At 36.6% G+C, this 24847-nt stretch overlaps 1 protein-coding gene across 5 annotated transcripts in view; it reads left to right on the forward strand.

The window, feature by feature from the left end:
• USP33 (ubiquitin specific peptidase 33) overlaps positions 1 to 19877 on the forward strand; it is a 58981-nt gene extending 39104 nt beyond the window's left edge. For all 5 annotated transcript variants that reach the window (XM_035018230.1, XM_035018231.1, XM_035018232.1 and 2 more), the window contains exons 15-24: positions 307 to 340; positions 2689 to 2734; positions 3169 to 3349; positions 3997 to 4123; positions 4791 to 4960; positions 6520 to 6601; positions 7339 to 7447; positions 16704 to 16806; positions 18277 to 18345; positions 18688 to 19877. In XM_035018230.1, coding sequence (XP_034874121.1) covers positions 307 to 340; positions 2689 to 2734; positions 3169 to 3349; positions 3997 to 4123; positions 4791 to 4960; positions 6520 to 6601; positions 7339 to 7447; positions 16704 to 16806; positions 18277 to 18345; positions 18688 to 18845 — 1079 coding nt within the window. In that variant the 3' untranslated portion in view covers positions 18846 to 19877. The remainder of the gene's footprint in view (positions 1 to 306; positions 341 to 2688; positions 2735 to 3168; positions 3350 to 3996; positions 4124 to 4790; positions 4961 to 6519; positions 6602 to 7338; positions 7448 to 16703; positions 16807 to 18276; positions 18346 to 18687) is intronic.
• The last annotated feature ends 4970 nt before the right edge of the window (positions 19878 to 24847 follow it).

Genomic DNA, 24847 nt, shown 5'->3' on the forward strand with positions numbered 1-24847 from the left:
CCACTGTTTTTGTGTGTTCACCACCTTGCTGGCATATATAACAGGCAGTCAGTAAAGTTCGTTGAGTGAATAAATGGAGAGGATGTTCTTTGAGATAGGCCTTCAAGGTTGAAAAGAGAGGGAGGTGAGGGTATTTTAGGCAAGGTAGCTATCATGAGCTGACTCTTGAGCAGAGACTAAAAAATGTGAGCCTTGTGTTACTGTGCCGCAAAATCAGCATGTGGCAAACTCCCAAGAATTGCAGAACCAAAAGAAAATAAATTACTTTTATTTTGAGAGGAATGACCAGATATGTTCTGTTTCCAGGTGACAATATGTACAGTTGTGAAAAATGCAAAAAGTAAGTGTCATTGACAGTGCTTTGAATCGCATGTTTTGTATTATAAATGGTATTTTTCTTGTTCATTTGAATTGGGTACGTGAAGCTAATTTTGCACCTTACTTAGAAAAATAAAGGCTAGTAAACTTTGTCCTAGAAAAATAAAGAGACAGGTTGTTCTGTAAAACAAATTTGAGGTAAAAGTTTGATAAATTTAATAGGTTTATCTAAGATGTGAAAGTTTATATATATTTTGAGATAAAATAAGTATGTAATTTTCCATAAAGCATTTTCTAAATTTGGTATAAAAGATATATTAGGATGTGTAACGTACAGTTTCATTATATAAATTTTGCCATCATAAATAAGGCACTGTTCTCTTCTGACTTACCATGTTAACAGACTAGATTTAGGAAGTCAGAGTGACTATAAAGGTACTTAGTTTCAAATCTGTAGAAAATTCAGAAATGTTATACCAACTTTGATGTTACCTGTTGTATGATGGCAGAATAGAAAGTTAAGAAAAGTACGGTATTTCTTTACATCTGCTAGGTGCCTTTTAAATGTCTTGTAATAAATGTAAACTTTTAAGGCTTCTTGGTGGTAAGTTAGAAAAGAAAAGTAACTGGAGAATTGAAGACAGATCTATTTGTGTGAACTGGAGAGTTTTTCTGAATCTCTATAATAGAAGAATAATGGTGTCCTAATAAGAACTAGAACCTTCATAATAACAAACATCTGGCTGTTTAGCAATAAATGTAGGGAAATGTTGATCTGTAACTGTTGGTTCTTATGACAAAAAGGAATGGCGTATTGTTTGGTCAATAAGGATGAAAAGCTGCTTTGTACTTTCTACAAGAAAAATCTAATGAATTGGCAAGTATTTATTAGTTTGTCTTGGAAGCTGTAGCTAATAGCTGAAGAGGGAGTGGCCTGGAGGGGGAACTTTCCTTGAAAACATTAACTAGGAAAAAGATAATAGTGAAGATGGAAAAGAACCTTGCATCTGCCCCAAATCCAAAGTAGGTATCTCTCAAGTGTACATTAATACTGATCATTAATAATAACCACCCTTAAACTCAAGTTACGTGTTTCCACATTTAAGAATAAAGATTATATTGCCAAAGTGGGAGTGAGGAATGGGCAAAATGGGTGAAGAGGATCAAAAGGTACAAATTTCCAGTTATAATTTAAATCATGGAGATGTAATGTGCACCATAGCGACTGTAGTTAATAATATTGTATTTCATATTTGAAAGTTTTAAGAGGGTAGATTTTAAAAGTTTTTGTTCATTACAAGAGAAGAAAAAAAAGTTTTGTGACTATATATGACGGTTGTTACCTAAAATTATTGTGATCATTTTGCAATGTATACAAATATTGAATCATTATATTGTACACTTGAAACTAATACAGTGTTACATGTCAATTATGCCTCAGTTTAAAAAATAATAAAATTAAAATGATAAAGGTTATATATATATATATTTTTTTTTAAAAAGTAGAAGTTATAGGGGTGCCCAGCTGGCTCGGTTGGTAGAGCTTGTGACTCTTGATCTCGGGGTTGTGAGTTCGAGCCCCATATTGGGTGTAGAGATTACTTAAAAACAGCAACAAAGGTGCACCTGGGTGGCTTAATCAGTAATCATCTGCCTTCGACTCAGGTCATGATCCTCAGGGTCCTGGGATCAAGGCCCACATTGGGCTCCCTGCATGGTGGGGAGCCTGCTTCTCCCTCTCCCTCTGCCTGCCGCTCCCCCTGCTTGTGCTCTCTCTTTCTGTCAAATAAATAAATAAAATCTTTAAAAATAAAAAAATACAACAATAACAACAAAAAACTAAAAAAAAAAAGTTAAAATATATTGACCTGACAAACCAATTCTATAAAATTGGTTTTTTATTTTACCCAGTTTTACTTGGTATCTGAATGTTATAAAGGCATAGCCAGGCTATAACACTAGCACATTTGTTTAAAAAGATAATTTTCATCAGAGAATTAACAACTCCCTAAATTTTTATTACTGATATCGTAAATATTTTTTTTTTAAATAAGGGACTCCAGTGTTTCATTAGTATGTATTTTTAAATTGGTAGCATATAATTCAGTAGTGAGCATTTTTTGTCCTTGTGTTTTCTAAAAGGTTTTGCTATATATTTAAAAATACTAGGGGTGCCTGGATGGCTCAGTCAGTTGAATGTCTGGCTCTTGATCTCAGCTCAGGTCTTGATCTCAGGGTCGTGAGTTCAAAGTCCTGAGTTGGGCTCCACACTGGGCGTGCAGTGTACTTAAAAAAAAAAAAACTAAAGCTTTTGTAGATTCATATGGGAAACAGGTTTACTTAAATTTGTTTTCTTTTCTTCTTCCCCAGGTTAAGGAATGGAGTAAAGTTTTGTAAAGTACAAAAATTTCCTGAGGTATGGGCTTTATTATAATTAAGTTTATGTTGTAGGAACATAAAACCGTAACATAATACCATGTAACATAGTTGAAGAATGGAGTGGTTCTATTGACCAGTTGCTGTGTTTATAGACCCTATTAGGATTATCCATTTTTAAGATACTGAGTTACATAGCAAATAAGTGCCCTTATCTGTAAAACTGTGTTGACCATAGTTTAATCAGACCTTGTAGGATCTTGAAGGTTATAAAATATAAAATTAGAAAAACTAATAGCTGTGAACTTATTAGGAAGTACCAGGTTTCACCATTTCTGTATTTTAATGTCTCTGGAATCAGATTATCATAATTGCAGGGTAATGTTTAACCTGGACAGTTCAATATCTATATATAATAGATTCCTTTATCTAGCATACAAAACAATAGAATTTTGAATAATCTTTATCTTTTAGATTTTATGCATCCATCTTAAAAGATTCAGACATGAACTGATGTTTTCCACCAAAATCAGTACCCATGTTTCATTTCCGCTGGAAGGTCTGGATCTTCAGCCATTTCTTGCTAAAGATAGTCCAGTTCAGATTGTTACCTATGATCTTCTGTCAGTCATTTGTCATCATGGAACTGCAAGTAGTAAGTATATAGGTTTGACATCTGTCTAGATAAAAAAAAGTAACCATCTAAATTGATCTCTTAAGACTTGATTAAATAAAAGAAAAATGTAAAAATAGATATATTTTAATTTTATTTTGGTTGTCAAAAACATGACAGAAAATTTTAGGAAATTGAATAATTTTGCTATGAATTTGAAATACTGGAAATTGTATTTTGTATAAAATTTAATAAGGACTTTAACATCATTTTTATACTGTTTTTTTTAAAGATTTTTTTTTTCCTTATTTTCATTTCAAGTGGTGGTGGTGAGGATATATACTGGAAAAAAATATGAGCATAGTTCTTGCTATATCTCAGTCTCTGCTAGGAACTAAGGATTCAAAAAGTACTTTAATTTTTGGTACGCCTGGGTGGCTCAGTTGGTTAGGCTTCTGACTTCAGCTGAGGTCATGATCTCAGAGTCCTGGAATTGAGCCCCTCAGTTGGGCTCCCCACTCAGCGGGGAGTCTGCTTGTCTTTCTCCCTTTTCCCCTCACCCTGCTTGTGCTCTCTCTCTTTCTCTCTGTTTCTCTCAGATAAATAAAATCTTTTTTTAAAAAGTACTTTGATCCTTATGTTAATTTTGTATTACTGAAATTATTTAAATTTTTTCTATTCAAATTCAGGTGGACATTATATTGCCTACTGCCGAAACAATTTAAATAATCTCTGGTACGAATTTGATGATCAGAGTGTCACTGAAGTTTCAGAATCTACTGTACAAAATGCAGAAGCTTATGTTCTTTTCTACAGGTAAGGAAGTAATTCTCATGGATAGGCTATTTTGACATTATGGAAGAACATCTCACTTTGGGGTTATAACTTCTAAGGCTTTCAAAATGTATTACTGAGTAAAGATTAAAAGTTGTCTTATTTTTATTTCATTTTGTGAGTAAAATGAAAAGTTACGTGCAGAATGATCTTTTCTTAGGAAAATATTAAATCATTTAGTTGAAGGGCAGAGGAATAGATTTTGTTTTAGAAAGATTGGTTTTGATAAATTAGGCACTGATGGTAGGAATTAAGTACCAGATTTTCTCCTAAAATAGCTAATAAAGGAGGTATTACTATAAAAATGGATCTTTGGTATTTTTCAGTATCTTGTAAAAGGTTAAATACTAGCTACCGAAAGAAAACATTATTTAGATTGATCTTATTAACAAACATTTGAATGCCTACTGTGTGCCAGTAGTTAGGTGGATTATCAGTAGTTATGATATAGTATTGCCCTTTAGGGGTATTATAATGTAGTTGGGGGGGGTGTGATACAGAGTATATTGCTCTTGAATAAGTCCCAAGCCTAGTCAGAGTCATAGTATTACTGTGTGTGCTAAGTCTAATAAGGAAGAGGGAAAAATGCATTTACGAGTCTGATGGAGTAAAATGCATATTAAGTTTAATGAATCGTTGTTGTTAACAGGAAAAGCAGTGAAGAGGCACAAAAAGAGAGACGAAGGATTTCAAATTTATTGAACATAATGGAGCCAAGTCTCCTTCAATTTTATATTTCTCGACAGTGGCTAAATAAATTTAAGACCTTTGCTGAGCCTGGCCCTATTTCAAATAATGATTTTCTCTGTATTCATGGAGGTAAGAAATTTATTTTTATTTATTTATTTATTTTTTAAAGATTTATTTATTTATTTGAGAGAGCGAGAATGAGAGAGAGTACATGAGAAGGGGGAGGGTCAGAAGGAGAAGCAGGCTCCTTGCTGAGCAGGGAGCCCGATGCGGGACTCGATTCCGGGACTCCAGGATCATGACCTGAGCCGAAGGCAGTTGCTTAACCAACTGAGCCACCCAGGCACCCCAAGGTAAGAAATTTTGTAATGAAAAGTAGTGGTAGGGGTTTGCTGTTAAATAATTTACAAATTGGGAAGAGCCAAGAGTTTTCCTCTTCCATTTATTTCTCATTTCTTCATCTTCAGTCTAACTTAAATGTATTTAATTTTCTAGTTTCAGAAATTGGCTTCTTCTTCGATTTATAGGCCATCTGTAGCCTCTTCACTGAAGAGATACTTATTGAGTACCTGTGCTAGACCCTGAGAATACCAAAGATACTATTTCTGTTCTCTAAACTCGAATTTCATAGTAGAGGCAGAGATATACACAGCCAGTTATGGTACAGTGAGCACTTCTATTACACATTGTTTTTCTCGGCCGAGAGGCATTCAGCTGCCAGCTGTATCCATGATTCTTATCCCTTTTGTCTAAATTAATAGGTGGCTCTATTCCTAAGTATGAAAATGTATTTGAAATTTAACAAAAAAGCTTTGTATACTTATTTGCTACATATAACTTAAGCCTTTGTGATCGGCTATGTTCGTGTTTGTACCCATGAAAAATAACACCTTAGTGTGACACCTTGATTAAATTTCATGGTTGAAGACTCAATATTCTTTTTTTTTTTTTTAAAGATTTTATTTATTTATTTGACAGAGACAGAGATAGCGAGAGCAGGAAAACAAGCAGCGGGAGTGGGAGAGGGAGAAGCAGGCTTCCCCCGAGGAGGGAGCCTGATGTGGGACTAGATCCCAGGACCCTGGGATCATGACATGAGCCAAAGGCAGACGCTTAATGACTGAGCCACCCAGGTGCCCAAGACTCCATATTCTTGTTAATTGAAATTTTTGTAGTGAAACCACAAGAGATAGTAGGAATATCCTGTAGTGGATATAGAAACCTAAACCTTGAAAGGTTTCTGTATGCGAATTTATCTCTTATTATTTCCCCACTTGAACTACTAACATAATACTCTTCCAATTCTGAATCTCCCCATAAACTTTTAATGGTATTTATTTGTGACTGCCTTTTATTATAGTTAGGTATGTAAGTGCCTCATTTCTTTTGCTAGCTCAAGCTCTGTGAAGGAAAGATTGTCTCTTATTTTTCTTTGATTTCTCCCAGTACATAGTCAAGGTTTAGTAAAGATTTACATAAGTTACTTGAAGATCTTGGTTAGCTGATTTTTCTGTACTTCAAGAAATATGTTTATTTTTAGGAACATTAATCACCAGAAATGCTTATACTTAATTTTTAAGAAGAATGATTTAAAAATGCCAGTGATTAATCATTTTAAAAATGAGTTTAACCTTTGAAAGTTGTATAAAGGAATTTAAGAATGAGACCACCCATCTGAACTTTTTTAGGTGTTCCTCCACGAAAAGCTGGTTACATTGAAGACCTGGTGTTGATGCTGCCTCAGAACATTTGGGATAACCTATATAGCAGGTTTGTTTTTTAAAATCAGACAGTATGGTATTGTGAAAATCAGTTGGTGAAACTTGTTAAAAGGGAATTGTATTATTTCACATATGCTCCTTGTGCTTTATGCTGTTTATGTAGAAAATCCTGTTTTCCATCATTATTCATTCTGAAGTTGGAATAGGAAGACTTTGTAGCTAATGTGGCCATAATCTAGATAATATCCTAATTTTTATGTTCTAATTATCTGTATCTGTAAAAGCATATGGTGATATTTAACTATGAAATTTTAAAGTTTTAAATTTTATTTTAAAACATTTTATATATAATTTCCTTACTATGTTTTCTTAGTTAAATACTGAAAAAATTCTTGAGAGGCCAGCAAAAGCTTCCTTCTGATTAAAACTTGATTAAGGCTATGGCTGCACTGAACTATGATTTATGTTGTATTGTAATTTTTGAAAGCCACTTCTTTTACTTTGTGTTGTTGTCATTAACATATCTGGTAGCAGAAATAGCTGTAAGGGAAAGTTGAAGTATAAAGCAGGTTAGTCAATAAATTTGAGTCATTGACCCTGATAAACATAAAATCAAGTTGTTATAATCATATGATTTTTACATTAGTTTAATTATGACTGAGAATTTTTCTGTGGGGATTTATTCTTTATTAGAGATTTAGCCATTGACTCAAAGTTGGAGACAAAATTCCTAGAACATCCACTTTCTTCAACATTATCATAATGATTAAATTCTTCATGCTTTAGGTATGGAGGAGGACCAGCTGTCAACCATCTGTACATTTGTCACACTTGCCAAATTGAGGCGGAGAAAATTGAAAAAAGAAGAAAAACTGAATTGGAAATTTTTATTCGGGTAAAGTGATGCTTTTTGAATTGTAAATGTGATCTAGGATAAAGAACAGACAATTAGTAGAACTATTATTATGTTAACTATATTATATTAATGAAATGATTAGATGAAAGAGTTGTAATAGATTTTAAGTGTTCTGGGTGTATAACAGTGAGAAACAGGTCACTAAAATTCTAGTGAGTTAAGTTCTTTTGTGGGGTTTTATTTTCATGGTTGGTAATAAATTTTGTTTTACAGATCGGCATTTGCAAGTAATCTATTGAAATGGCAAATTACAGGTTTCCTTTAGTTAGTGTTCTTCTGAAAGCATATACCCAGACTGCATTCTCTACTTCCATCTTTTTGTGAAATACAGTATCATTTTGTGAGACTGTCTATACTTACAAATATACCCCTCAAAATGAGTATATTATGAAGCATTCCTTGATTGCAAGCAACAATCTGAAAGTGGTCACATAATCAATAGGAAGAGCTAAACAACTAGGTTTTTCTTATTTGTTTGCTTGTTTTTGGGTATTTTCTTTTTGTTTTTTAGAAATAATCTATTTGATCTTTTTAAGGAAGTGTAAGCTATATCTGTGCAGTTTTCACAGTTACCAGTACAGTGGAATTAGTCGTTGGCAGTTTTAAGATACATCAGATTATCTACTTTTTGAAAAGGATCAACATGCAAGTAAATTAAAAACCATCTAAATGTGGGGGACTAGGAGATACAGGCTCTGGTTATGGAATGAATAAGTCACAGGAATAAGAGGCGCAGTATAAGGCATATAGTCAATGATACTGTTGTAGTAGGGATAGATTAAGACAGATGGCAGCTAGACTTGTGGTGAACACAGTATAATGTATAAATTTACGGAATCACTGTCCTCCACCTGAAGCTAAAATGTAACATTGTGTGCCAACTCTACTCAAAATCATTTAAATGTGTATATGTTGACTGAATGACCCATCCATATGCAAATTCAGGTTTTTTTCTGTGGGCTCAGAACTATTTGAGGGTCTTAGGCTCTGAAGTTTTAAAACATCACAGTGGTTGAGAAAAAAGAAACATTTAACATGCACTAATTCAGAGAGGCAAAATGAAGTCATTCATAGGTAATAAAATAAGTAATTAAAGAGGAGAAACAGTCATAGTATTACTGGTTAATTATAGCATATTACCAGTCTAGGTTATCATTATTATCAGTATTATTTTTCAAAGATTTTATTTATTTGTCAGAGAGAGAGAGAGCACAAGCAGGGGAAGCAGCAGGCAGAGGGATACCCTGGGGTCATGACCTGAGCCGAAGGCAGACGCTTAACCAACTGAGCCACCCAGGTATCCCTAGGTTATTATTTTATGTACACTGCTAAACAACCAGGTTTTATGGACAAGGACTAGTACAGTTCCAGTTATGTAGGTAGCAAGAAGTAAGTCTTTTCAGAGTGCTATTGTCAGTAGCATAGCTCCAACTGTATATTTATGACCCAAATTCCCAGTAGGGAATCTAGAATTTGGGTCACCTTAGAGGCATATGCATTGATAATCCTACTAAGACTGGGGGCGCCTGGGTGGCTCAGCTGTTAAGCGTCTGCCTTCCGCTCAAGTCATGATCCCAGAGTCCTGGGATTGAGCCCTGCAATCGGGCTCCCTGCTCAGTGGGAAGCCTACTTCTCCCTCTTCCACTCCCTTTGCTGTGTTCCGGGAATTTCTTACTGTGTCTCTCTCTGGCGAATGTATAAATAAAATCTTTAAAAAAAAAAAAAATCCTACTAAAACTGTATTGGTGGAGGGATGGTAATTTTGCAAGAGAAAATTGAGATTCAGTAAAAGAGGGGAAGAAGTTGTTAAATAGACAGATGAACAGTATGTTTCGTGTTACGGCTGCCCAGCACATGTTCACACATACACACATACACCTGCTTCTTTTTCATGGATTTAGGATTTTTGTGTGTGTGTGCTGTTGCCTAAAGTAAAGAAATTTTCACACACACAGGAAGATAGTATAGGTATCGATTTGTTTATTGTGCTTGGGCCTCATTTGTTTCCTAAACCTAAGGAGGCACATTTTTGTTGAATATTTAAAATAGTTCATTCCATGAATGCTTAAATAAATGGCTAATAACTACATCCATTAGGGCTTGGGGAACAGAAGCCATTCTAAGTATTTTGAGTATAATAAGAATATAGGCGAAGAAAGACTTAAACAACTACTGAAAGGACTGGTCATTGAAAGTCAAGAAGACCACTGCTGAGTCAGGAAATCTGGGAGTAGGGTAGGTTGCCATGCTGGAGGTAGGAATGGGGGTATTGAAGGGCTTCAGAGCCTGTACAGGTTAAGGAAAGCTTCTTATGTGGTGTGCGCCAAGTCAAGGGTGTTGAAGCCCAGGCAACATGAGAACGGATACCCTTGCGGGATGGTGGGTGATAGACTTAGGGATTGGTTCCATATATAGAATTCATCAAATAATGAGTACAATGAGAGCCAGATTTCTCATTGTCAAATAAGAGAGTTACAAATGTGGAAAGGGAGAAAACTAAACTGGATTGTGCTATTAGTATTAGATTGGACTTGTAGGTACCTTTGTGAACTCATGGTCATGCATACATACATAGGTACAAATGTGTGTGCGTATACATATATAGAAACAAATGATGTACATATGTTAATTCCCTAACTTTGTTATTAAAAGGGCCTGGGAGCAATGATAATTTCAGTAAGATTAAACATACCTAGCTCTCATCAGGCTTTGGCTTCTTGACATCTTTCTCCACTAAAAGGTACCAGCCTTCCTTGGAGAAATGGCTGGTTCATATCAATGTTTATTTCCAGATTTTTGTCATTTGTGTTAGTTGTGTAGGAAAACGTCCTTGTACGTATGAAATATGCACCATGTTTGGAGGAAAGGAACATGTTTAGCAACTTACTGTCAGTGGTCTGAGGGAAGAAAATTTCTTTGTGTTACATTGGAGTTTTCCTCTAAGTTTGAGATTGTTTCAAAGTTAAAAAATTAAAAATTGCACAAAACCTGTGGGAATTATCTCTATTGCTTGCCACTGGTAAATCTCAGGAGAATGCTCAGAAATCTAATAAGCCTAATAAGCTGCTAATCTCAGGATCCTGGTGGGTTATTCTGAGGGTGCTCATAAGATGCAAGATGCTGGGGCACGTGGGTGGCTCAGATGGTTAAGCATCTGCCTTTGGCTCTGGTCATGATCCCAGGATCCTGGGATCGAGCCCCACGTCCGGCTCCTGGCTTAGCAGGGAGCCTGCTTCTCCCTCTGCCTCTCCCCCTGCTCGTGCTCTCTCTCTCTCTCTCTCTCTCTCTGTATCTCTGTGTCCTGAATGAATAAATAAAATATTTAAAAAAAAAAAAGATGCAAGATGCTGCTGTTAAAGATGTTAGCCTATTATACCAAGTGAAGGATTCTTGGGAAGATGCTTGGAAGTGGTGGCAAAATCCTATTTATGCCATCTGTGGATGCCTGTCACAGCTCCCACCAGAGAGGAGAAAAAATTTCTTCTTTCTGACTTCCATATATTGCATATACCATTGAGAGTGCCTAACCTGGAATACTACTGGCATGGGATCCTGGAAAATGTAGGCTTCTCCTCTTCACAGAAGAGAGTGTAAGAATGAATGGAAATGATGCATTGTGGGCCGTACAGTAAAGTCTGCCTCTTGTCAGCTCAGCATTCATACACATTCATACATGTAAGCAACGGCAGTAGCAACAGTATCATGTTTCTATTTAACACCTTGCAACTAGCTCATGTACTAATACATGCTGCACTTACCTTTTCCTAAACTTGGGAGACTCGAACTTCTATGAGTCACTGTATCCACTTTCAGATGTTAGTCATTCATCTTTAGTTCAGTCAGTTCAGTCACAATCTCTCTTTTATACTGTAATCTAAAGAATATTGGGGAGCCTGGGTGGCTCAGTCAGTTAAGCATCTGCCTTTGGCTCAGGTCATGATCTCTCAGGGTCCTGGGATCCAGCCCCGCCTCCTCGGGCTCCCTGCTCAGTGGGGAGCCTGCTTCTTCCTTGCCCTCCCCCCCCATGCTTACTCATGCGCGCGCACGCTTTCTCTCTCAAAAAAAATCTTTAAAAAAACTTAATAAATAGTAGAGGAATGAAAGAAAGGAAAAGTAAATTGATAATTTTTTACAGATTTGGTAAATGTTTACAGATACACATATGCGGTAAGGAAGAAATGTATGTCTACAGCTGATCACTTACCCATTCCATATTCCCTGTTTTCTTAATCAGCACTTCAGTTGGTTGTGGTTGTGTTTACCTGGTAAAGTAACCCAGACCATCATTTCAGAGGAATCTGAGGTCTTTGTAATCTTGCCTGGTTTAGATTTCTCTAGTTGTCTATTAGCTTTTAACCTCTGGGTATGGAAATACTGAATGGTGCTTGCAGTGGGTTGAATGGTGGTCCCCAAAAAAGGTATTTCCATGTCCTAATCTCTGTGAATTGACCTAAACTGTGAATGTGACCTTACTTGAAAAAGGGTCTTTGCATATGTAAATAATTAACGATCTTGAGATGAGGTCATCCTGGATTATCTGCATGGACCCTAAATTCAGTGATAAATGTCCTTATAAAGAGACATACAGAAGAGATACACAGAAAAGGTAAAAGCCATATGAAGACAGGAGGCAGAGATTAGAATATACAGCCAGCCACAAAGTAGAAGCTTGAAGAGGCAAGGAACAGAATTTCCCCTAATTATCTCCCCTAAAGTATGTTCCTGCCAGTACCTTGATTTTGGGCTTCTGTTCTCCAGAACTTTGGGAGATGAAATAGCTGTTTTCAGGCACCAGGTTTGTGGTAATTTGTTACAGCAGCCCTCTGAAACGAATACAGTGGGTTTAATCTGGTTTTCAGCTATAATCCTCCTTGTTCCTGTTGTGTAGTGGTCATTTTATTTCACCTTTTATATAGCCAGTACTGTAACCCACTCTGCCTTTTGGTTCAGTGACATGAGGAACCATACATAACCAGAGAAGTATTTCGACTTTCAGTCCAGTAAAACTATTGTTGTTTCCCTTTGGAATTTAATACCTCCAAACTAGTTGAGGCCAAAGTTGTGGAGATGAGAAGCGAAGCTTTTGTGAATATGTCATTAGGTGCTAATGGATACATCCTCCTACTTTATTTATCTAGTACCTAGCCTCATGTATTCTGGTTATGGGAGAAACAACACTATATATTGGTTTCTGGTTTAGAGCATATACCACAGCGTAGAGGATAGTACCAACCCCGTAAAGTTTTGTCACTCGTGTACAAAAACTGAGTCTTCAATAGGCCAGCAGTTTTTAGGTGATGCCACATGATAAGGTCAGTGACTCCCATGGGATGTGAGCCTATTTCTTCATTTATTGTGTGTAAAATAAGTTCCATAGTCAGAAGTAATGTGGAATATTATCTCAGTGAATTAGACATTCAGTAGGGCCAAGAATAGTGAAAGGAAAAAAGACCGAGAATGGTGGTACTGGGAAAAACATTGTAGGTTAGGAAGCTAGAACCAAATCCAGTGTAAGTTCTAGGTATTTGTAAATCACACATCATCAAAAGACTATATCCAAACTATATAAAGGATTCATACAACTCAAGACAAATGTTTCAGTTTAAAAACAAGGAAAGTAGGGGTGCCTGGGTGGCTCATTTGGTTAAGCATCTGGCTCTTGATTTTGACTTAGGTCGTGATCTCAGGGTTGTGAGATTGAGCCCCTTGTCGGGCTCTGTGCTGAGTATGAAGTGGAGCCTGTTTCAAATTCTCTCTCCCTCTCCCTCTTGCGTTCTCTCTCTTTAAAAAAAAAAAAAAAAGAAAAGAAAATATTTTAATAAACATTATTTCTAAGAAGGTATGACTAGTAAACACATGAAAAGGTACACTATGAGCAGCCATTAGGAAAATGCAACTTAAAAATCATGAAATACCATCACACGATTTTTAGAATGGCTAAAATAAGTGGATAATATCAAGGGCTAGCAAGAATGTGGAGCAACTGGAATTGTCATATGCTGATGGGAATGCAAAATGTTACATGCCAAATGACAGTTTGGCAGTTTCTTGTAGGTTAAATAAACACTGAGCACATGACTCAGCAATGTCACCCCTGACTGTTTACTCCAGAGAAATGAAAACTTAGTTCACAAAAACCTGTACACAGGGGGCGCCTGTCTGGCTCAGTTGGTAGAACGTGAGACTCTTTTTTTTTTTTTTTAAGATTTTATTTATTTATCTGATAGAGACACAGCGAGAGAAGGAACACAAGCAGGGGGAGTGGGAGACCGAGAAGCAGGCCTCCTGCCGAGCAGGGAGCCCGATGTGGGGCTCAATCCTAGGACCCTGGGATCATGACCTGAGCCGAAGGCAGACGCTTAACGACTAAGCCACCCAGGTGCACCAGAACATGCGACTCTTGATCATGGAGTCATGAGTTCAAGGTCCATGTTAGGCATAAAGCTTACTTAAAAAAAAAAAAAAAACAAGTAAAGGAAAAAAAAACTTATACCAGATGTTCATAGCAGTATTGCTTATAATTGACTCAAACTGGAAACAGTTGAAATGTTAGCTGGCAAATAGATAAACAAAATATGGTAGCTCTACAATAGAATACTACTGGCAATAAAGATTGGACTGTTGATGCATGCAACAACCTCGTTGAACCTCAGAAACATTATGCCAAGTGAAAGAAGATAGACATGAAAAGGCTATGTGATGTCAAATTCCATTTATATGAAACATCTGAAAAATGGGAAATAATAAAGACAATGTAAATCAGTGGTTTCCTGGGGCTGAGAACAAGAGATGGACTGTAGAAACTGTAGAATGGTGCAGGGGAACTCTTTGGGGTGTTAGAAGTGTCCTAAACTGGTTTGTGGTGGTGGTTGCAAAACTATAAATTTACTGAACCTGCCCCCTCTTTTAAACAAAACTATGTGTTAGTATAAAACTTAACACTGAAGTACAGATACAGGTGCCCTTGGTAGACTGGAAAAGTAGAGTTTCTGAAAAATTAAAAAAGTAGGTAGGATCAGACTGAAGAAGCAAACCAAAGGCCATAGGAAATGACTGCATAGGCTTCAAGCTTGAAAGTGACATACCAATAATAACCTCAGCATTCTGCCCTTTACATTGTACAAGGCAGCAAGCATAAAGGTTTCTGCTTGGATAGAGCAGTAAATACAGAAACTCAGTTGAAGAAGGAATTATCTTAGATAGCTTCTAATACATAGAATTCTTAAATCATGCTTTAAAATAAATACAGTTGATCCTCAGGGAGATACGTAAGGATATTATATCATAAAAACAGAACTCAGTAGATGAATTGACTAAATAGCCACATAAATACTGTTGAAGAGCAAATTAGTGTTCTGAAAGATCTTGCAAAGCATTTCTCCTAAAATGAAGCACAAAGATAAACAGATGGAAATCAAAAGTTTTGAATATTGGATAGACATAGAATCCAGTGTTTTTTAATAGGTATTTTAGAAGAGAATAGAAGGGGGGAAACAACTTAGGGCAACAGAGAAATTTCCCAGAACTAGAGAAAAAACATGTATCTTTAAATTAGTGAGGTAATTATAGTTACCTAATATTTAGAAAGCCCCACCTGGACACATAAGAAATATTCTAATGTGAAGGATGAAGTCCTAAAAATATCCAAACCCAGTAATGCTATGAATTAAATGGATTCATCTGGTAGAATCAGTCTGATATTATATTTCAGGAATCTCAGTTCTCTAGGGATAAGTTGTGCATCATGGAAAGTCCTAACTTTAAATCTATACCTTGAGACAGACATGCTTTGATTTATGTGTTAACCATCAAGACAGCCACATTTTTCATTGCCTTTCATTGTTCTGTGGAAGCAACTACCTTGTATCTCAGAAAGATCCTCGCCTTCCAATAACTTACATTTAATAAAAAAAAATGCATGATATATTAAAAGGTAATGAATTCTTTGGAAAAGGAAAACAAAAACAGAACAAGAGGGATGAAGAGTACAATGATGAAGGGAGGTGTCAGGTGCATTTTTAAATAGGGTGATCAAGATAGGCCTTAGAAGGTGACATTTAAGTAGACTCGAAAGAGGTGAGGGAGGTATTTAAATATGTGTGAAAAGAAGGGGGTAGTCATGCAAAAGCTTTAAGAGGCAGGAAAGTAACTGCTTGGTTCTGAGAATAACAAAGAGGTCTTTGTGACCATGAGTGAATAAATGAGGAAGAAAGTTACTAGAAGATGAAGTCTAATCATGGAGCCAGATCATGGAGATACTTCTGTGCTATTATAAGGATTTTTGGGGACAATGACAAGGTTTTAATAGATTTGATTATAGGAGCGGTATTATCTGGACTTGGCTGTCTTTGTCCTCGGATAGTACCATAGGCATTTAGTTACCCATACTGAAATATTTTTAGAAGTCTCACTGTCTTTTCATACTAGTACAGTTGGATAAATTTCAGATACCCTTCATTTTCCTTAGGCTCTTTTTCCTCTTTCTTTCTATATCAATTATTCTTTCAATTGGGCTTCTTTAATTGAAGGCAGTAGAAGACACATTGGGTAACTTAAGCAAAAAAGAAATTTATCAAAAGGAAAATTTGAATTCTCCAAAATTTCAGGAACGGTATGTGGCTAACAAAACTGATATAGGAGTGACTTCATTCTCACCATTAGATCACTCCTGAAGATTTCCATTTCTAGTAGAGTTTTGCCTAGTTGAGTCACATACCCATTTACTTCGGCCTTAGAAGAGGAAGTGGAACATCTTTAGGGACCTTAGTTCCACCACATTTGAGAATTGTCCTAAACATGTATGTATATTGTTTGTGAAACGACATGTACAAGATTATTCATTGCAGCATTGTGTTTGTAATAACAACATGTCCACCAGTATCTTCAGTGAACAGAAGTAAAGGGTAGACAGTGGATATAGTATATTTAAATAAGATTTACACATTTGATCTTTAATAAATGTGTGGACTATTTATTGTTTTGAAGACTTGCCTTGACCATTTTGACTTGCCCAGTGTCTTATTCTTCTTTTGTGTGTACTTGTAAATTTTGAGACATAACCTAGACTGACTTGCTTACTAAAAGGCATTACAGTGGTACTAAGATAACTTAGCATCAATGTGCATCACATTCTTTATGAGGTATTGGCCTTATCAAATGCTAAAGTAGAATGGTTGTATTGTTCTGCTATAAACAAGTTCTAGATATTAGGTGACTGATTTTTTTCTCCCTGTAGCTCAACAGAGCATTCCAAGAGGAGGATTCTCCAGCTACTTTTTATTGCATCAGTATGCAGTGGTTTAGAGAATGGGAAAGTTTTGTGAAGGGTAAAGATGGAGGTAAGTAGTTAACTGAAAAATGAAATTCTTTGCTGATTTTTTGTTTGACGAATATTTTTTGGATATCTATATGCACTTGGGATTACACCAGTGAATAAGAGAGAAAAAGATCCCTGCCCTCAAGGATCTAACATTCTAGCTTGTATTCTGGTTAGTTGTTTTATTAACTGTTTCATGACTTACAGCATATTCATAGCAGGAATAAAGGAACTGAACAAAATTAGTCTGCAATCTTAATATTGAAAAGTTAAAAATAATCCACCCAACAATAAGATTGGTTACATGATGTTTTAACCATTACAATGACATACTATGTGGACTTTAAAAATAATTTTTGTGGCAATATGTGATAATTAAAAAGATTTCTTGATAAATGAAAAAGGTTACAATACTGTATTCATAGTTTGAACCTTTTATATTTAAAAAAAATGGCAAACATATGCAAAGGCAAAAAGACCACAAAGATACTTAACCTGCTTATCTTTCTGTAATGGAATTACAATATTTTTTCTTCCTTGTGCCTTTTTGTTTTGTTTTACAGCTTTTTTTTTTTTAAAGATTTTATTTATTTATTTGACAGAGAGACACACAGCAAGAGAGGGAACACAAGCAGGGGGAGTGGGAGAGGGAGAAGCAGGCTTCCCGCGGAGCAGGGAGCCCGATGCGGGGCTCGATCCCAGGACCCTGGGATCATGACCTGAGCCGAAGGCAGACGCGCAACGACTGAGCCACCCAGGCACCCCTTGTTTTACAGCTTTTGATAATAAACATGCACTGTACTTTTGTATTCAGGGGGAAAACAGGTTTTTTTCCCCCTTAAATTAAAAAAGAATATATTTTAACATTTCAGTTTATAATGCTTTTATTGTTTTTAGTTTAAGTAATGACAGTCTGAAATAACTCAAGAATCACATAATTTCTTTTTAAATTACAAAAGAATTGTTCTTTTATAACATTAAAAGTGCATTTTAACCTGTAGTCATCAAATGGATAGTTAAAGTGAGATTTTAGAAGGTAGTGAGAGAGCCTCTCTCCCTTTCTTTCTTGGTTCTATTTGGGGTGGGGGAGGGAACTAAGACCCAAAAAGGAAGAGGCTCAGAAGATGCTTAAAAATTAACTGTAATAATATGACTACAAAATAATCAAATTTTTTTTTTTAAGATTTTATTTATTTACTTGACAGAGAGAGACACAGTGAGAGAGGGAACACAAGCAGGGGGAGTGGGAGAGGGAGAAGCAGGCCTCCCGTGGAGCAGGGAGCCTGATGTGGGGCTCGATTCCAGGACCCTGGGGTCATGACCTGAGCCGAAGGCAGACGCCCAATGACTAAGCCACCCAGGCACCCCAAAATAATCAATTTGATTACATAGTTACATCCCTCAATTATTTCAGATACAGAAATACATAATTCTTTGGTACATTTCTTTGAAAAGTATGCATTTTGATCCTTTGTTTTTCCTTTTGACTTAGATCCTCCAGGTCCTATTGATAACACTAAAATTGCCGTCACTAAATGTGGCAATGTGATGCTCAGGCAAGGTAAGTTGACTAATACTTAAGCCATTTGTCACTGTTAAGAATATAACATTACTAGCCATCTGTGCCACTTTTTTACCCAGCCTAATGATATAATTCATATATGAAGGAGAACAAATAGTAGAAAAGCTGCCAGTGTTTGTTATCTGAGGAAAGGTTTAAGGCTGTTGATAGGAGCTAGGAAAAAATACTAAGACCATAATGGGCTGGTAGTCTGGAAATTTGTGTTCCCTTAGTTCTCATTTATCCCTGGAGGATTTGTGCTGGGGGGTACATTATGAAGGTTTTGCAATATGAATATGTAGGTTTGTAAATATTATTCTTTCTATTTGCACTTAATTCTAGGAGCAGATTCTGGTCAGATTTCTGAAGAAACGTGGAATTTTCTACAGTCTATATATGGCGGAGGGCCTGAAGTTATTCTACGACCTCCAGTTGTTCACGTTGACCCTGATATACTACAAGCAGAAGAAAAAATTGAAGTAGAAACTCGGTCTTTGTAATTTTGAGGGTATAGAGTTCTAATGAGAAATCATTTTCATTTCCTCTCACATACACATGCAAAAACATTCCTAAAAGCATGTTTATTTTCTTGATTTTTAATATTTTATTCCTTCTTACTGGGCATTATGGAAGAATGTGTTAAAATGTGTGATATACTACAGGTTGGTATATTTAATGCTAGATAACTTACCATAAAGTCTTTCAGTGTAATATTTTTGAAAGAGAAGGGATAATTGTGATCATTTGGTAATCAGTAGGTTATCTTTGATCTTTATACTACATGCAAATCCATACTATCCTTTATAGTTTTGTAAATACTTTTGCTTTGGAAACTTTTTCATTACCTTAACACACCATAACACTGACCAATCTTTTCAGTTCTCCAAAACCCTAATTTAATTGTATAGTTTTGACATGGCTTCATATAATAAAGAGCCTATTTTAAATTGAGAATTGTAGTCAGAAAAATGTTAATTTCCTAAAGCTCAGGAAACGTTAGGGTGTCACTTCTTTTGCACTGCAGCATATAAACTAGCATATTAATATTTACAGTATGTCTTTTTGAATGTATCAAGGATGTATTTAGTTTGAGTGGAATTTGTGTCAGCATATATCCGTAACTTATTGCCTCTTATACTGTAAAATGTTAAACTTTAATTCCTATAACCCTGGATAGTATTCATTAAAATCAGTAAAAAACTTAGTTTTAGGGTACTTTTAATTTTGAGAGCATGAAGTATGGAATGTGTTGATGAGATTGTTGATAAAGCTAAAGCCACTTGCAAAATGATTTTTTTTTTAATGAAATGCATAAAGTCTTTTTGGATAATATAGTATGCAGTATGCACCGCTATTTGCTTGATTATGTGATGTCAAAAGTTTAGCTATATTCCAAGTATAAAAACAAACTGGATTACTTTGAGGATGTTGAATAGCATTCACAATGGGTTTGTTTTGGTGTGGGGCAACTGCCACCAGCTCAAACAGTATTGTTATAATTAGTTCAATAAAAATGATTTTAAAATTTATAACTTGGATGTTGAATTTATTTAATGAATATTAAGAGTGAGTGAAAAGTATAAAGTTTGTTAATATATAATATCTTCCTGTTATTTCTTAATCAGAGGTATGCAAAATAAGTCATTTTGGTATAGTATTTAAAGTTTTGATGTTTAATGAAATGATGAGCTTAATCAATCATTAAGATGTATTTCAATTTTTAAAAGATGTATCTAGTGTTTTCTCCTGCCTCATAGTTAAAGTATGACCCTCTTCATGGATTCAACGTTATTGATCTGTCTCTGAATTACCAGCGTTTATTGTAATTTTGGCATTAGGAGATAATCAAAAAGTTTGTTTTTAATACTGCTTGCCATTTATTGGATATTTATGATGTTTTAGTCAACCTACTAAAGTGCTTTACTTATATTTAATCCTCATTACAACCTTATCACTTAGGTCAAGTGGCTTGTCCCAAATCACACTGCAAAGAGAAGGCAGATAGGGGACTCCAACTAGAGTCAATGTAACTTCATAACAGTGCTGTTATTCACCATTATATAATATCTCCGGGCATTCTTTTGAAACAGATTATAGGATTAGTTACATTCGTTAGTAGCATTACTATTTTCGTAACAAACTTTGGAATATTATGTGTGGTTAATTGTATCAGAAACAGGCAATTTCCCTGTATTTTGAAGCTACTCCCCTAACTCTCCAAGGTGAGAGTTTGAATATACTTGTTACCATTTTGAAGGACTGCAGGTCAGGGGATTAGGTAAGAACTATTTCTTCAGGGAGAAAAAAAACCAGGCTATTGGAGACTGTTTTAATAATAACACAACTACTACTAATCACTACTAATGCTGAATTCTTAGCAAATGTTAGGCACTAGGCTAAACATGTTTACAGATTAATATGCCCAGGCACACACAACTAAGCATCAGAATTCAAACCCAGATGTGTCTGATTCCAAAACCTATTCTTCTCTCAGAAGTCACAAGTAAATTTCTTTTTTTTTTTTAAGATTTTATTTATTTGAGAGAGAGAGGAGAGACAGGGAGTACAAGCGGGGAGGAGAGGGAGAAGCGGGCTCCCCAGAGAGCAAGGAGCCCGATGGTGGGGCTCGATCCCAGGACCCTGGGATCATGACCTGAGCTGAAAGCGGACGCTTAACGGACTGAGCCATCCAGGCGCCCCTGTATTGGTTACTTTTGCTGCAATAATGCTATGTAACAGCCACAAAAACTCAGTGGTATACAAAAACATTTAGTTATTTTACAAGTCTGTGGAGTTCAGCTAATCAGGCCTTAGCTGATCTCAGCTGGGCTCACTCATGTATTTACAGTCAGTGGGAATTGGCGAGGCAGGTCTTATGACCTTGGCTGAGCTCACTCATTTGTGTTGGGCTCTGTTTCTTGTGTTCTTCACCAGGCTAGTTCTCTTGGTCACGGCAGAGGCGCAAGTTGTTTTCAAGCCTCTGTATGTGTCCTATCTACTAATATCTCATTGGCCAAACCAAGTTACGTGGTGAAACCCAGAAATAAGGGAGGTGAGAATAAAATCTACTTTTAATGAGAGGAACTGAAAAGTCACATGGCAAAAGTGTAGATACAGAGAGATACGAACAATTAAAGCTATTAATGCAATCGATGTACTGTAGTTAAGTTGCTCATATTTGAACATGGACTCTGCCACTTACTAGCTGTATGTATAACCTTGACAAGTTCCCTGACCTTGGTTTCCTCATGTGCAAAATGAATCTCTGCCTTCTTGGGTTGTTGTGAAAGGAAATGCTTTAAAAGATATAAAGTACATAGTAAATGTATCTCTCTCCTCAATTTGGGGGGCAGGTAATATGCCCGGACAGATAACACAGTCCTACAGTGCTTTTTACATGTCACCAATGGCAGAAAAGGCCAGGATCCCAGTCCATGCCCCAACATGGCTTTAATTGCTAAGTAGATAATGACTTAAGTAACTCATGCCTGGCAAAATTATGAAGGCATAATTATGATAGCCACTATTCAGGTATAGATTTATCAGATAAGCCCTTTGGGTTTAAGGCCAATTTTCTTTCTCAGCCATGGGAACTGCCCAAGGACCTGTGGACACTGAAGGTTGAGACTGTTCATGAATATAGCAGCAGGTGTAGTTCGCTAACCAGTCCTGATGCTACTCAGGTTGAAGGCTACGTTTTTGTAGCGTAACAGAGTCCTCAAAACTTTTTTAAAACAAGGATTCATTGTTTTTCATGATTCTGTGGGTTGTCTGGAGTCACTCATGAGGCTGCACTGAGTTGGCAGACACACTATGTTGGAAGGTTCAAAAAGGCTCCTAACGTAACTGGGGCCTTGGTGCTGTTGGCTGAGTCACAACATTCATCTCCATCAAGGCCTCTATTTCTCTAGGATCTTAGCATCCAGGACCTCTGCATGTGGCTTCTCTCTAGGACAGCCTGATCTATCTTACTGGATGGCAGTGGATTCCAAAAGGGTGAAAGAAAATGCTGCAGGCTTCTAAAAGTTTAGGACTGGGGGCGCCTGGGTGGCTCAGTTGTTAAGCATCTGCCTTCGGCTCAGGTCATGATCCCAGGGTCCTGGGATCGAGCCCCGCATCGGGCTCCCTGTTAAGTGGGGATCCTTCTCCCTCTGTCCCTTCCCCTGCTTGTGTTCCCTCTCTCACTGTGTCTCTCTCTGTCAAATAAATAAAATCTTAAAAAATAAATAAAAGTTTAGGACTGGAACTGACATAGTGTCATTTCTGCTATTTTCTGTTGGGAGGGAACCATGTGAGGGCCTGAATACCAAAAGGCAGTTCATTGGGAGACACCAATATAACCATCTAACAAATTTATCAGCCTGGTAAAGCATGGGGAAGGAAGTAGGAGGGAGTCACACAATACTTGGTTGTTCCACTTTTTTTTTTTTTTTATTTGAGACAGAGAACGAGAGAGCACATGAGAGGGGGGAGGGTCAGAGGGAGAAGCAGGTTCCTTGCTGAGCAGGGAGCCCGATGCGGGACTCGATCCAGGGACTCCAGGATCATGACCTGAGCCGAAGGCAGTCGCTTAACCAACTGAGCCACCCAGGTGCCCTTGGTTGTTCCACTTTTAATGATACAAGGATTGATCTGGGTTCAGATGGTGAGAACCCACTTCTTCCATTGTAAAGTTACTGATCAACTTTTCCACTAATAGTTTTATCTACTTATGAGTACTGCCTGAATCAGTGCTTTCATTACAGGTTGCAAAATGATGATTTTCTCATTCTAGATTCCTTTTGAGGGACTTTTTCAAAATCTTCACCCTGTAAATGAATTGTAGAAAATGAAAGGATAGTGTTTCAGGGTCTGTGATGTAATAAATGTTGAAACTTTCAAATCTTTCCTTGTGCTAAATTAGACTGTAAGAGTTTCTTACCTGGGCTATGCTATTTACCTCTTCCAAGCTTAAAAAAATTGCCTTCAGCCTAGGTGAAGAGATGTTTTAATAAAGAGCCCCACAAAATTAGTTGTAGGATTTACTATAAAGATGCTGTTGAAGATACAGTTCACTATATAATATAGTCTTGTTTTGAGAAATTGTAGGACAAATTCATCTCTGGTCTTAGTACTCCTCTGAGCAACTGGTTTGTTATTATCTTATGGATACTGAGACTATCATAACTGATCTTGTTTTTCCTTATTACAACATCTGCCAGAATTAAAGTAAATGTTCAGGGGGTTCCTGGGTGGCTTAGTCCTTAAGCATCTGCCTTCGGCTCAGGTCATGATCCCAGAGTCCTGGAATGGAGCCCCACGTTGGATTCCCTGCTCAGTGGAAAGCCTGCTTCTCCCTCTCCCTCTGCCTACTTGTGCTCTCTCTGTCAAATAAATAAATAAAATCTTCAAAAAAAAAAAAAGTGTTCAGGACCCTAGAATATGTATTTCTGTGCATTATTCTTCTGTTTTGTTGTCTGAATTTTCCCATTTTAATTATTTTAAATTTGATTTTGCCTATTAATTTTTTGTAAGCCATGTGTTTTTAGAAATAAGCAAGGTATAATTTTTTTAAAGATCTGCCAAATATCTTGGTTTTTTAGGTGGTGTACAACATCTTCCCTACTAGACAATAAGCACCAAAAGGATTTGTCTTGTTCACTCCTAGTGCTTACCACAGTGTGTGGCACAAAATAGATGGCTGGCAAATTTCTCTAATAACTTAATGTTGATGACTCTCTTTCAAATTACCTCCTCCCTGGTTTGGGGGGTACCATTCTATCCAGTTTTTCTTTTACTGTTCTGGCCCCTTGTTTCCCCTCTATAGTCGTCTCTTTTCTTCCTTGCCTCCAAATGTTTGAGTTTCTCTAGGTTTTGTTCTGTATTTTCAATTCTCACTCTTTGTGCTCTCCCTAGATAACCTGATCCAAACCCAGGCTTCTGTTAGTGCTTATATGTTGAAGACTCCCAAATCTGTACTTCCACTTCTGACCTATGGCTTGCATCCCAGACACATATATTCTCCTGACTCCTGGGCAGCTTCATTTGGATGTATGAGCTACTTCAAATTCAGCATACTCTAATGGCACACATCATTTCCACCCCTAAGTCTGCTCCTACTTTAGTATTTCCTGTGGTCCTCAATGACACCTCCATCTCCCCAGTCACACAACCCAGGAATCCTAGACTCTCTTTTAACATACCAACACATTCAATCAGCTACCCAAATCTTGAAGATTTAGCCCCTCAAACATCTAGATACATATTTGAATATAAGGGCATTCATCAAACCAGTCATTTATAATAGCATGAAAGTAGAGTAGCCTGAATACCCCCCAAAAGAAAAATGGCTAAATAAATTACATAACCACTTGGGGTTTCTGAATAATATGACATGGAAAACATGACCTAACAATAGCAATTAGGATACATTATTTCATACCATATTTTATATACGTAGAAAAAGTAGCTTATCTCTGGTCATAGTAGTAGTATTGGTAGTAAGCAAATAAGTAGTTTTAAG

This window comes from Mirounga leonina, unplaced genomic scaffold, assembly GCF_011800145.1.
Source record: "Mirounga leonina isolate KUSES-001 unplaced genomic scaffold, KU_Mleo_1.0 Mir_173, whole genome shotgun sequence".
Lineage (NCBI taxonomy): Eukaryota > Metazoa > Chordata > Mammalia > Carnivora > Phocidae > Mirounga > Mirounga leonina.